At 30.5% G+C, this 13,792-nt stretch overlaps 1 protein-coding gene across 1 annotated transcript in view; it reads left to right on the forward strand.

Moving 5' to 3' along the window:
* The first annotated feature begins 3,805 nt into the window (after window positions 1-3,805).
* LOC145330452 (uncharacterized) overlaps window positions 3,806-13,792 on the forward strand; it is a 47,485-nt gene continuing 37,498 nt past the window's right edge. The window contains exons 1-2 of the mRNA XM_080175086.1: window positions 3,806-3,893; window positions 4,287-4,378. Coding sequence (XP_080031212.1) covers window positions 4,318-4,378 — 61 coding nt within the window. The 5' untranslated portion in view covers window positions 3,806-3,893; window positions 4,287-4,317. The remainder of the gene's footprint in view (window positions 3,894-4,286; window positions 4,379-13,792) is intronic.

The following is a 13,792-nucleotide window of genomic DNA, read 5'->3' on the forward strand; positions in this document are numbered from 1 at the left end:
TTTTTATTTCCTTAACATAAAACATTACATTATATAAAGTGAGACTTAAACCTTCAGATATTAAAAATATTAAGGTCAAATTAAAAGATTAAATTTATTTTTAAATTGGTGATTTGATTTTTAAGATAGCAATCAAAAAAAGTTAAATTTATTTCTTGAAATTTATTGCATTTTCCATTTAAAAACTTTTATGAAAAAAATTGTCTTGCTTGCGAGAGCACTGTCTTTCACTGCCTGTGTGTCCCCCCTCCCTCACCGACCCATCCCCCTATTACTTAGAAAATACTCACATGCATAAGTAGGTGCTTTTCAACAACCGTGAAAAATTAAGTTTTAAAATTTTTTATAATTTATATTTGGAGGATTGAATATCAAGATTGAAACGAGAAAACCAATCTTTTGATTTTACATTATTTTCTTGAAGTCCCAACTGTTCATGGTAATGTGCTGATGCAGTGAAAGGCCAAGGCATTCCATCTACTCTTAATACCTTTAAAAGTTTTATTGTTTATTTATTCCCCTATCCTCCAACCCGGGACAGAAAGTGTCATGTGTGACGTGTATTATTTATATCTTTTTTTAGTGGTTTCCTTTCCCCTTCTACTCTCATCCTTCCATTTTAGACGTATTTCTATGACGTCACACATGACACTTTCTGCTGTTGCCCCCCAAAAAAATTACAAAATGTAACTTGATAGTGGGGTAATTCTTCTTATTGCCTAATCTCCTATCTGAATTTGCTATTTTATATGATGAAAATATTTTTTGATGTGTAAGGGCACCCCGACACATAAGAAAGCAAAACCATTTGTTCTATAATTTTCAGTTCCTTCAGGAATGTCAACGAGTGTAGACGTGTAAATGAAAAGTATACTGTGGCTTACATTATTTTTACATTTGGAAAGTATATCGTTTGAATATTTATTGATTATTTTTTTAATGTTGCTTGATATAATTCAATTTCTATGTCTTTTTGTATGTATAAAACAAATCTTATGTTTGCATTTTAATGATTTCGCTTATTTTTAAAAGTATGCCAATGCCATATGTACCACCTTTTAAGATGAAAGTGAAAGCATTTTTTTGTTCTTCTTAACTTTCAAGTGTGTATGTATAAGGGAAACTTTTAACAGCGGTAAAAATTTCTTTAAATGTCCTTTCGGCAATATTTTTATATGATTCTACATTTTTATATCGCTAGCAACGTTTTATATGTAAACTTTTTTATGGTAATTTTTTATGTTAGTGAAGAATTATAAAAAAAGCCAATTTGAGCTTGTTAATAGAAGACATGAAACTAAAAGAGCATGAATATATTTTTATATTAGAGCTCTTGTTATATAATCTTTACATTATTAAGAACTTACTTAGTTTTATTAAAAGTTATTAAGATTGATATTAATCTAATTTACTCATTTATATTTGGAGGATTTGTATTAACCCTTAAAATAAAATTAATATTTTTTTTGAATCTTATGAAAATTTAGAATGTCCCTTCTTAAGGTATCTTATAAGATAGGCATACTTACTTACTGTATATATTAATCCACCAATTAGGTAACTAGTGACTTAATTAGAAATCAATCAAAAACTATATTTTTTATAAATATTTTAATTCTTTTAAACTTTCTTTTTCTCTTCTAAAGAAGTGATTTTGTAGATCAATGTATTACTTGCACTAAAAAACATCACAATAAGTTAAAAAAAAATCTTCATTATTAGGTTAAAGGAAACATAAAATTTTAATAAACGTTTGACCATTTGTTAAGTTTTTATGTTTAAGACTTCATCCTCCCTCTAATAAATTTAGTCTGAATAGAATAGAGAAAGTTTTTTTTTATCCAGTTTAAGGATTAGAGATTTTTTGCAATTAAGAATAATTTGTTGATACCATATTTTCACGATTGTAATGTATATACACTATACTTACAATCATATGGGAAACTTTTGAAGCCAACTTTGTTAACTCAGAGATTTAAAAGTATAAAAATTCTTTTTATACTTTAGATTATATAAATAAATATTTAACTTATTTCTTTTAAAGTTGACACATTTGATATGAGATGTAAAGGAATGTATCCTTTAGTATAAGACCTGTAGTTAAAAGGTATTTTTTCTCATGCTGTTCTGATGTGCTTTCTAGTGACAGATGCACCTAATTCTTCATATCAACCATAGTTTGATCCTTAAATATTTTTTTTGTAAACATTTTTGATACTTAAAAAATATACTCGCTTAAGTTTGATTGTAGAATCTAGCTATGCGACAGAAAACTTTCTTTTATAGCAACTAAAAGGTTTCGGATTTTGAGATGGATACTTAAAGTTGCTTCTTAAAATTCTCAACAAAATTGATTGCTAGGCCAAAGTACAAATTAATGATAATTTTATCCTGTATGCTATAAATGAATACATAATATTGTGTAACATTATATACTTCACGCCAACCAAAATATTAAAAGTACATATATTTAGTTAAAAAAGTTAAAGATTTGAGGGGGCATTAGTTAAATAGCTGCACCTCTACCGATTGAAGACCCCATAATACAACCTCATTTGTTTTAAGATTTGTCATCTTACACTTTGTACAAGTATTTTAATGTTTGAAATCACCACTATAATGAAATTAATTTTGTATTTGATTTTACCCTCAAAATTCTTTACATATACTTAAAAAATTACCCAATTAAATACAATTTTTATAGTTGTCTTAAGATAAAAAAAATCTTTGTTGCTTCTTAACTTTTAAAGTGTAAGCTTGTCGCTCTCAGTGAGGAAGAAAAAATTTCTGCAACTTTCTGGGTCCATAAAGAACAAGGATGACAACATCCATAAAAGCGAAGCACTGAAAGGGTAGGACAAACGGACATTAACACTTGTATAGTATCTGAACTGAAAAATCGGAACATAAATGTATAAATGTCGAATCAAAATTGTAGGTAAATTTGTTGAAAAACTGCTTAAAAACAGGATAATGTTTATGGACATACTTACATTTTTGGACTTGATTATAGAGTTGCTTCGCTTATAATATTGTTCTTTGTTGTCCCAGGAATCAATTTACCAAAAATCAGATCAAACGGATAATTAAAACACTTGAAAATTTGTTGTTAAAAAAGTAGAAAAATCAACATGTTTAAAATGGACGTACGGACATTCTGGTAATGATTATAGAGTTGCTACGCTTTCTAAATCGTACCCAACTTCTACAGGAATCATCATGCAAAGTTTGAAATCGATAGGACAATTCTAACATGCCTAAATTAACGAATAAAAGCTATCTATCTCGGACGGACGTACGGACGGACGGACGGACGGACCGACCCTAATTATAGAAAAGCTTCGCTTTTAAAAAGAGGGCTAGTTGTTTGCTATATTCATCTACATATGATTATACATAGGTTTATTTTAGAAAATATAAGAAATTTCTAAATAACTTTATACTTCACATACATCTTTTAAGACTTAAGCTAGAAGGTGAGCTTGTGGTAAGTTTAATAGTAAACTTCATTTATTTAAGAATTGAGCTTGATATCAAATGATGCGCAATGGTATGATAGTTATTAGATTTTATTGGACATAACCACTAGAATTAAATCTTAAAATTGTTTGCTTTCAGCCAAATTCTTCAAATGTTTATCTTATAACTTTTTTATTTGTAAAGTTCTGAATATTCTAAGTATATGCATGTATAAGGGTTAATGACCAAGTAACTTACTAAACTTACTTTGTAAATGCTGATACTTTTTATTGTTTTGAAAAAAATGATTATTGGTGTGATTACCCCTAATAAACGTAATTCTTTCAGAACACAAAAAAGAGCTAAAAAAGAGATCCCAAGTGAAAAGGAACACTTTTTGTATTAGGAAGAAAATAAAATGTTATAGCTTAAAGGTACACTCTAATACTTTGTTTTCTAATTAATTGCCTTTTTTTATTTAAAAGTAGAAATAGTAAAGTGTTAGGATATATGCTTATTTGTCTTTGTGCGATTAAAGGGTTGTAATATCTTAAACATATCTAAAACTGCGTTCTCAAAAAAGTTTATAGGTCTTTCTAATACCCCTCGTTATCAAATTAGCCACATCTTATTTTAAATATCTATTAAAATTATGGCTTTGATAACAAAATATAGATTTCAGTCGTTATTTGGGTTTGTCAATATAAATACATGTCTGTGTTTATCGCTCCTAGTTTAGGATTTGACAAAATCTTTTTTGTAATGAATATTGATTTATATTTGATTTAAAATAAATATCAAAGTATTAGCGTGTCTTTGCAATCTAGAATTTTGAGGATAACAGAAAAGTTTATAAAAATGAATTTACTACAGTGTTCAGTTTTTATTTTTGGGTGTCTCTACATTTCTACATCTCAAGGTAAGCTTTATTTTTGTTCGTGTAGCTTCTTTATATGTCTTGAGTTTTAATCATACAACAATTTTGTTGGTTATGTAGTGATTCTTACTGATAACAATAATTTTGTAAACATTTTACACCCCCTTCCCTAGGTTGTCAATGTATAAAAAGGCACAAACACACCTTAAATGTAAAGGGATGCTGAAAAAAATGTTCGCGCTTCGCGCGTAAATTTATCAATTCAGGGACCCTTCTTTGACTTTGAGTTGGTGGATGGACACCTAAGGGGGTGTAACCACTCCAATAGCACTAAAAATACACCCCTCTTGATTTCCATAATACACCCCTCTCGCTATTGGTGTAAGATGGGTGTTATAAATTGCACACCCCCTGGCAAACCCTCTGCACGCCACTGGTTTTAAGCCAGCAAAGAATTCATCTATCGCGCATTGTCTGTCACTGTTGTAAGTAACAATACTTAATACAAATTTGTAATCTAAAAGTAATCTTTAGCTATCAAAGGTTTCAAACCAACAGGGAATTATTGAAAGGTGGTATTGTTGTATTTTGTGGATAAAAATTAATTTGAAAGAGTAAATAATGTCTAAACCAAGTCAATACACATGTCAATCTTACTCAAATTATTACATTTAACGTTTCTACAAAAACAATGAAAATATGTCCATATACAAATAGCGCAGTATTGTGGGCTTACAAAAATAATTCGTTTTTATATTAACGTCCACAAAAAAGTGAAGTCCACAAATTAGACAATAGGAAAAACGAACAAATACCACTTAACTGAGATTTTATTATAAATAAAACTTTGATGTTAATTTGGCATAACTTACAATGCAATATATGTTATCTTAACCAGTTAGGGAGTTGAATCCATTTTTATAGAAGCAGAACTATAATCTATGATTATGGTTTGGACCCTCTAAAACTGTAATCTACCCTTCCACTTTCCCCTCTCTTGGTGAAGATATCTTCAACACCGATACGATTTTTGAAATGTAAGATTCCACTTTTGCCTCTCTTGGTGAAGATATCTTCAACGCCAATACGATTTTTGAAATATAAGATTCCACTTTTAATAGAGGCGAAACTGGAATCATGGTTTACATTTTTAATATCTATGTTTCTGTAATCTTCCATTACTTTTTTAACATCGACATAATAGAAATGTACCATACTATTTTAAAATTATGTCAATTATGAAAAAAAGCATAGATTTTATATATAATTTAAACATCGTTGTATATTCTTAATTAAATAAACAAAACATACAAAGAGCGTATATAAAAGATGTTTTGTTTATTTAAAAAAAAAATACTTTAAAAAGTGTATCAAATGAGTATTCAAAATTATTTTAAGAAAGTCGTTTATTAATTAATTCAATTGTATATATTTGTAATTTTTTTGTTCAATTTATTTCATCTTAATATTTCCCTAGTAATCTCTCATTTACTCATTTAAAGTATAAAAAAATTTACCATCAAAACAGACAATGCAGCGTTCGAATAAAACCAAGAGACATTTAGAATCCATTGAGAACGAAATACTAGCTGCTCCTTCTTGGCAGATATTTCATTTTCAAGATTTGAAGTGAAAACACAAAATTCAACGAATATACAAGACAATTCTACTTTGAATACAGGAAGATAAGATGTGCTTCTGTAAATTGTGCTCAGTATACTTTTAGATACTTTTGTAACAAAAATAAAAACTTATTAATGTGAAATCAATGCAGCAGTTGTGATTTGACTTGAATTTGGTTAACTTGTCTTTGTGTTTTATTTGTTTTATTTTTTATCTTAAACATTAAGGTATAAAATTCTTAACAATCTAGCTTAGTTATTAAATTTTGACAGGAAAGAGATAAAATTTGCACTTCTTAAGACAAAGATAGTTTTTTAGAAATTATATGGTTGAAAAATTCCTTTGCTGTATTACTGGAATGATTCATAAATAACAAAAAATAAACAAAGGTGTTTATCTGCTAGATTCAAGTTTTAAGTTGATGGATTATAGGACCAGTTTGACCAAATTGATATCCTTTTTCAATTGTGTTAATATATGACTCTACAGGTTATCTGATTCTTGACTGTAGGATAAATATTTCTATATATTTCTAATAAACTGCTAAGTAAATTGTAATTAATCTGTTTCTATTAAAATTTTTGAATTAAATTCATTAATAAATGGAAGACCAACTATTAAAGGAACACTGCAAGAAATACCTCTCTTTAATTGCTGAAAGCCTGCCATAAGTAGACCCAATACAAAAATTTGAAGCCTCCAGCTTCAAAAATAAAAAGTTAAAGAAGTATCAAAATGATTATTTTAGTATAATTAAAATTTTGAATGTTTTTCATTGCTTATAATAAAATTTTCATTATTAAAATACGTCGTCTGGAAGCAAAATTAATAGCTTATCTTTGTCAATAACTTAGACTGCCAGTAACTAATACACACAGTAGGATCAAATGACAAATACTTGGACATTAAGAGTAGACAAAAGTAAACTTCAATAAATAGGCTTGTATTTGAAGTAATGGTGTAATTTCTTTTGCTTTAACTCAGAAATAACTTAAATTTTGCTCCTGTTAACTTCTAATTTGCATTTGGTAATTATGTCTAGCTGTTTTGGAGGAGCAAAGCTACCCTATTTTTAAAAAATTTATAAACCTTCATAACTTAGGTTAGGATAGGAATTTTTTAACAAAATCAACGTCTATGTAAATATTTCTTTAATGCAAACAATGTTTGTAAACAAGAATATAGTGGCAGGTGCACCCAGTTCGAGACCCGGCATTTTTAGGTAGGCCCAGAATAAGTAAAATAGGAGACTTGTAAGGCATGTTTTCTAATATTTTTTTTTACAGATATAAACAACAATAACATAATTTTCAAAACACTTTTGATTTTGTGCAATACCTTTATTCTAAGTGTAGTTATGTTCATTTAAAGTTTGTATAAGAATATACACATAATTACTTATTTTCTCTCAGAAAATGCATATTGATCTTTCTCTCTCATGCATATATAAGGTTTTGAAAGTATTATAAAAAATCCCCCAAATTGTTTTTCTGCTGGATCAAAACCAGTTAGAAATACAAATTTTTAAAGAAAACATGAAATATAGCAAATTTAGTCGCTAAAATAAAAGTATTTATAAAACATCTTTATTTAACGACTCCTTTATCCATTAAATGTCCATTAAAACCGCGGGAACGGTAAAAATAGTTAAAAAACACGCCATCAGCGGCAAATAAAGGCAAAATGGTTCGCCAGAGGCAAATAATGCAGAAGTAAAGAAAGATCCGCCTCCAAAAGTTTTAAAATATTGCAGAGATGAATTTGGGCTCTAAAATGACTCCTTCCCCCTCTAACGGGGGAAAATTTGAAATTAACAAGAACAAAATTATTCAAGTCATGCAATATAAAAATGCTTAATTACTCAAAAACGGCTGGGAGCATATTGAAAACTGTTTTATACACAATACATGTTGCATATTAATATTATTATTGCCCTCCTGGCCGTTTTTAGTTAAAATGGAGAAAACTGATATTTTGGGTTAAAAATATTTATATTTTTGGTGAAATTTTCTTACAAAATGTCAATTTACACGCCAAAAATTTTTTTTTTTTAATTTTTCTTTAATTATACAGTTCTACAGGTATCTGAAAAATACCTCAACCAAAAAATATTATTATAAGATGAACATAAATCTATTTTTCACTGCCCTTTTTAAAAATGGCATGAATCCACCAAAAATTAATATTTTTAAAAAAATTTCTTTTCTAGCTGTCTACTTACAGCCATTATTAGGTCCTAGGATAGATAAAAGTTGATTTTAAATTTTTTAGATGTCCCGCTTTTTGTCAAAAGATCCCACTGTGTAACATTCTTACAATAAAACACCCTTTTTATAGTCAAAATGTCTTTTAAAAAATTTGTTTTAAATTGCGTTTGAAAGCGTAAAATCAAAGCAGGATAAAATGAAACTATTGTAAGTAATACAGATGCTCAGCTGTGATTGGTTTTTCAGCAAACTTAGCATGGACTCAGACTTCTGATTGGCTAGAAATCCTAAAGGCTGGCATTCTCACGCTACATTACTCTCAATACAACGCAAATTCAACTGATTTTTTTTTAATGATTTTGACTATAAAGAAAGGTGTTTTTATTGTAAAAATGTTATCAGTTACTGGCATCCTAAGTTTCTCCCAAAAATAAGCTTATAATTTTCTAGGCGACGTATTTTAATAATGAAAATTTTATTATTAGCAATGAAAAACTTTCAAAATTTTCATTGTACTAAAAATATGATTTTGAAATGTCTATAACTTATTTGTTTTTGAAGCTAGAGGCTTCAAATTTTTTGTATTGGGTCTACTCGTGGCAGTCTTTCAGCAGTTAAAGTGGTTGATTTCTTGCATGGTTCCTTTAAGGGTATTAATTTGCCTTTGCTACAAGTAACTTTTTCTCATTTAAAGTTCTCTTCTATATTAGACTACTGTAAAGCTTTCCACTTAAAAACAAAAACAGTGTGGGAATATGAATCTTAATATATGGAGGTATAGATTCTTCTAAGTGTGTTCTACTATACTTTCACAAGACTTTAACTGGAATAATCATCCTGAAGCTAGTATGTTTGATTGCGATAAGCCCAAACCTACAGCATCTATAAGTTCTTGTTCCAGATATGGTTGAATCAAACAGCAACTTTTGATTTATATTTGATCTAAGTAAGTAAAAAATTTTTTTTGATACAAAGCAATTTGATTGTTTCAGTTCTTCAGACACCCAGAAATTCATTGAAGATCTCAATCATGTAAACATTGCCACAGCACAGCAAATGCAAGTCTTGTAGTTAAAGACCCCTTTTCTAACATAGGTTTTTTTTCAAAAGGTTTTCATGGTACAACTTTAAAGTTAAAGCTTTTTTTAATACACATGAATTTCTAGGAAATTCATTTGGTAATAAAGCTGAGGTTTAAGTCAATTTGGCCAGCAATCTTTCTTTATTGCTGGTAACTTAGATAATGTATGTAATCATGCAATTTTACTAAAAGCTAGATGAACTTTTGGGTCTGTCAAAAGTTCAAATTTTTTTCAAGCTAGCTAGGCAAAATCTTCTACATGGATTCTATCTTATACTTTTTCTTCTTTAAAGCTAAAAATGAAAATTATTGCTTATTTGTCTTATATACCAAATCATGCTATTTTTTGATAACTTATTTATAAGATTACTGCTTATTTTGCTAATAAACAAAATCATGCTTCTTTTTTTGGATAAATTACTTATAAAAGTAGAACGATGTCTATCGGTCCGTCTGTCTGTCCGTCTGTTCCTTAAGATCTAGGTAACCACTGAACCGATTGGATTCTACTCTTCAGGGTATATACATATTAGTCATGTGGTGGTTTTAAGCTATTTTCTTGGGGGGGGGTGGGACACCCACAACCCCCCCAAAAATGAAAATTCCCCCCCCCCCAAAATAATAATTTTATTGGGAACACATTAGACTATGAGCAGCAGTACTTTTTTTTTATTATCTCTTGGGGCAAAGCCCCTAGAGGCTAGGGGCGAAGCTTCTAGTTACATATAAGCCATCAATGAAAATTATTATTTATTTGGCTTATATAACAAATTATGCTATTTTTGATAAATTACTTACAGGTAATCAATGAAAAACATTGCTTATTTGGCTTATATCAGTCAAATCTTAATTTTTTTATAAACTGCTTACAGGAAGTAAGGGATTAATTATTACTCCTCCTCCTTTTTCTTCACTTCAAAATTATATAAGCCATTTTTACTGTAAATGACTGAGTATTTAAAGTGTGCTACCTTTTTATATGTTTCAATATTATTTGGCCACATTTTGGTCAAAAATGCTCACAAATCAGACCTTTTTTGACCAAAGATACTCAAATAGTTCCTTTACAAGCCTAATCAATCAGTTTTAAGATATCTTTATATTTCAAAGAAAATACTAAAACAAAATTTGGGTGTTTCCTTGGTAATTTCCTCTTTTTTTGATTTTTTTTATCAATTTTAAAAATTTGGGTACCCTCCCTCCTAACAACAAAAAAATTTTTTTCTGTAAAATATTATTATGTTGGACAGGAAGGAAGGGAGGGGTGGGAGGGAGGGTAAGTGGAGACATAAGCCTCATTAGTCTAGCATGGCGACCGGTGAACAGAATCACAGTTCTGCACCACAAGCCACGGGTGACTGACGATAAAATGTCCATTCAGCTTATTTATATGCATCTGAAAAAAAATCTGCTAAGCTATTTGCTAAAAAAAACTCCACCAATGAGAATCACACTCTCATTGGTTGAAGTGGATGGAGCGCGTGGAAGGAGCATGAGAGAACTAAAACCTAAACTAACCTAAAATAGTTTTTTTGAAATTTTGAAAATTTGAGTACCCACCCAACAATGAACACCTCTGGCCACAGCACTCAAATTTAAACCTTTTCCGCCTCCCCCTTTTCTTCCCCTTTAGACTAAATCCCCCCCTTCTATTACCATTGCCTTTGTATGTTTGGACGGGGCAAGGGAGGATAGGTTAAAGAAAAGTCTAGTTCACCAAGACTTTGCCTTAGATTGAATTCAGACTCTGTTGGGGGGGGGGGGTACCCAAATTTTCAAAATTGATAGAAAAATTCCCAAGAGGATAATACCGTTTCCTTTTATATGCACAGATACCAAAAAATCAACAGAGAAAATACTTATTATTACTTTTCTCTATGCGATAGTAATTAGCCCAATAAGTAAAATAAAATCAGGCATGGTATATTTATCTTTTCTTAGACAAAGATTATTTTAAATGTGCATTTATTTCCAAACAATGAAAATTCAAACTGAAGTACAAAATAGAATCCAGAAATTTTGCCTGTCTATTTTGGCTGTCATTGTAGGTGAATTGAATTTATGTAAAGGTAATTCTTATCTCAGGATTCTTTAAAACTGTAAATAATGGTAAAGGACGATGAAATATTAATCATCCTTGCCAAACCATTTAATTTTTATGTAAAAAGGTATGATAGCCAATCTGCCATTGTCCAATCACTCTCAGATAAAGTTTAACTTTGGCCTATGTTATATGTTACTAGTGGCTTCGCCCCTAGCCTCTAAAGGCTTCGCCCCATGAGTTAATGGAAAGCCAACCCTCCTATAAGAATTTTTTAGAGTTATATTTATAAAAAAGTAATTCTTTTCCAAATTACTCTTTGGTAAAATTAAACCCAGGTTGTGTGCTATATGCACAAAAATTTCAATTCGTAAAAATTAAACCCAGGTTGTTCACCGTATACACAAAAATTGAAAACTCTCCTCTGTTAATTTTATTTAATACCTATATGTGCGACAACTCTTAAAAGATGTCAATGTTTAAAAATTACAAAAAGCTCAATAATTTTTTTAGGGGGGGGGGGGGTTCATGGGGGCTTCGCCCCATGGTGCAGTGGGGTTCCGCCAACCCAATTACTGGTTTTTGTTTACAAAAAAAAAAATTGGAAATGGGGATTTTTTTTATTTTTAGGGGGGTTGGGGTGTCCCACCCTCCTAGAAAATAGCTTAAAACCACCGGAGGACCCGTAGGTATATTCCCAGAAAAGTAGAGCCCAATCTGTTTAGCAGTTACTAAGATTTTATAAATAGTGTAAATAAATTTTTTGTGGGGGGGGGTGGTTTTTTAGTTTTTGGAGGGATTGGGGGTGTCCCACCCCCCAGGAAAATAGCTTAAAACCATCACAGGACCAGAAGGTATAAACCCTGAAAAGTAGAGCCCAATCGGTTCAGCGGTTACTGAGATCTTAAGCTTCAGACGGACAGACAGACATCAAGCTACTTTGTATTATAGACTAGCGGATTCGCCCCTAGCCTCTAGTTTCAATGGAGAATTTTAAAAATTTGTTTACATTTTTTGTTTTCTGTATTTTATAACATTTTATAACTCTTTATAACTCTTTAAAACTTTTTATATTTATTTATATTTTTGTTAAACCTTCAAATTTTTTCTCTTTTTTAATGTTTTTAAAAAAAAATTGGTAATATCCTCTTAGAAATTTTTTTTTCAATATTGAAAATTTGAGTACCCCCCCCCCCCCCCCCCACAGCGAACTATGAACTCTGGCCGCAGCGCTCGGCTCCCTAGCCTGCCTAGCCGCAGCGCTCGGCCCCTTTGCCTGCCTAGCCGCAGCGCTCGGCTCCCTAGCCTAAAACCTAACCTAACCTAAAATAGTTGTTCGTCGGTAGTCGGGGGGGGGGGGGGGGGGGGTGGGTACAAAATTGAAAAAAGTTGAAAAAAAATTTTCTAAGAGGATAACGCCAAAAAATTTGTTATTAGCCTTTTTAGGGCTTTGCCCCTACAGGAGAAGTAAGGTTTCTCAATCTTTTTAATTTGATAAAACAAAGTTTAAAAGAAGAAAAGAAATTTAAAAAATTTAAATATAAAAAGTATAAAAAAGCATAAAAAAATATAAAAAAAATATAAGAATATTTAAAAACATAAAAATTTTTTTTTAAATTATTTTCTTTTGGGGGAAATTTTCATTTTTGGGGGGGTTGGGGATGTTTCACCTCCCAAGAAAATAGCTTAAAACTACCACAGGACCAATAGGTATATACCCTGAAGAGTAGAATCCAATCTGTTCAGTGGTTACCGAGATCTTAAGCTTCAGACGGACGGACGGACGGACGGACAGACGGACGGATGGACAGACAAACATCAAGCTACTTTGTATTATAGATAACACATACTTAAGACTTTAAACTTAATGTAATGAAAAGAAGGAAAAAAAGACAATTAACTGCACATTTATATAGTCCGGAAATTTTTCCCCAAACTTGGACATAGTAAAAATCGTTGGAAAAAGCCGTTTTTTAAGGAAACAAGAGACAGTTTTGCCCTATATTTGAGATTATATTAATGATATGATGTTAAGGTTTGATAATCTGATGAGAAATTTTTTCGTTCACAGTCCCTTTAAACAAAGCTAACAAATAAAATTATGAAACATATCAGGTATCTAAAGAGATAAGACAATGGCCGATAAATTAATGCACATCCATAATGATGACGCACTAAATAACCCCTTCTGTAGATTAAAATTAGTGGTTCAAACGTTTATAAACAGAATTTAATCAACCAATCAAAATTCAGTAAAAATCCCCAAAGCCAACGAATAAGAAAACGTTATTGTAAAACTGTGTGTACTATTGTAATAAGCATTCAATTGTCTCCTCCCTCTCTGGATACGAATACTAACTAAGAAAGAATAAAATGCGATGGTACTCTACACTTCACTTTTCTGTCTGTCCATCATTCTGGCCATGATTTTTTATGATTTTCCAGTATGGCTACGAAACCAATTAATATCTGCTGGATCAGACCCACCTTATCCATACTTGAAA

The sequence above is a fragment of the Acartia tonsa genome, chromosome 10 (assembly GCF_053477335.1).
Source record: "Acartia tonsa isolate MP-2025a chromosome 10, ASM5347733v1, whole genome shotgun sequence".
Taxonomy (NCBI): domain Eukaryota; kingdom Metazoa; phylum Arthropoda; class Copepoda; order Calanoida; family Acartiidae; genus Acartia; species Acartia tonsa.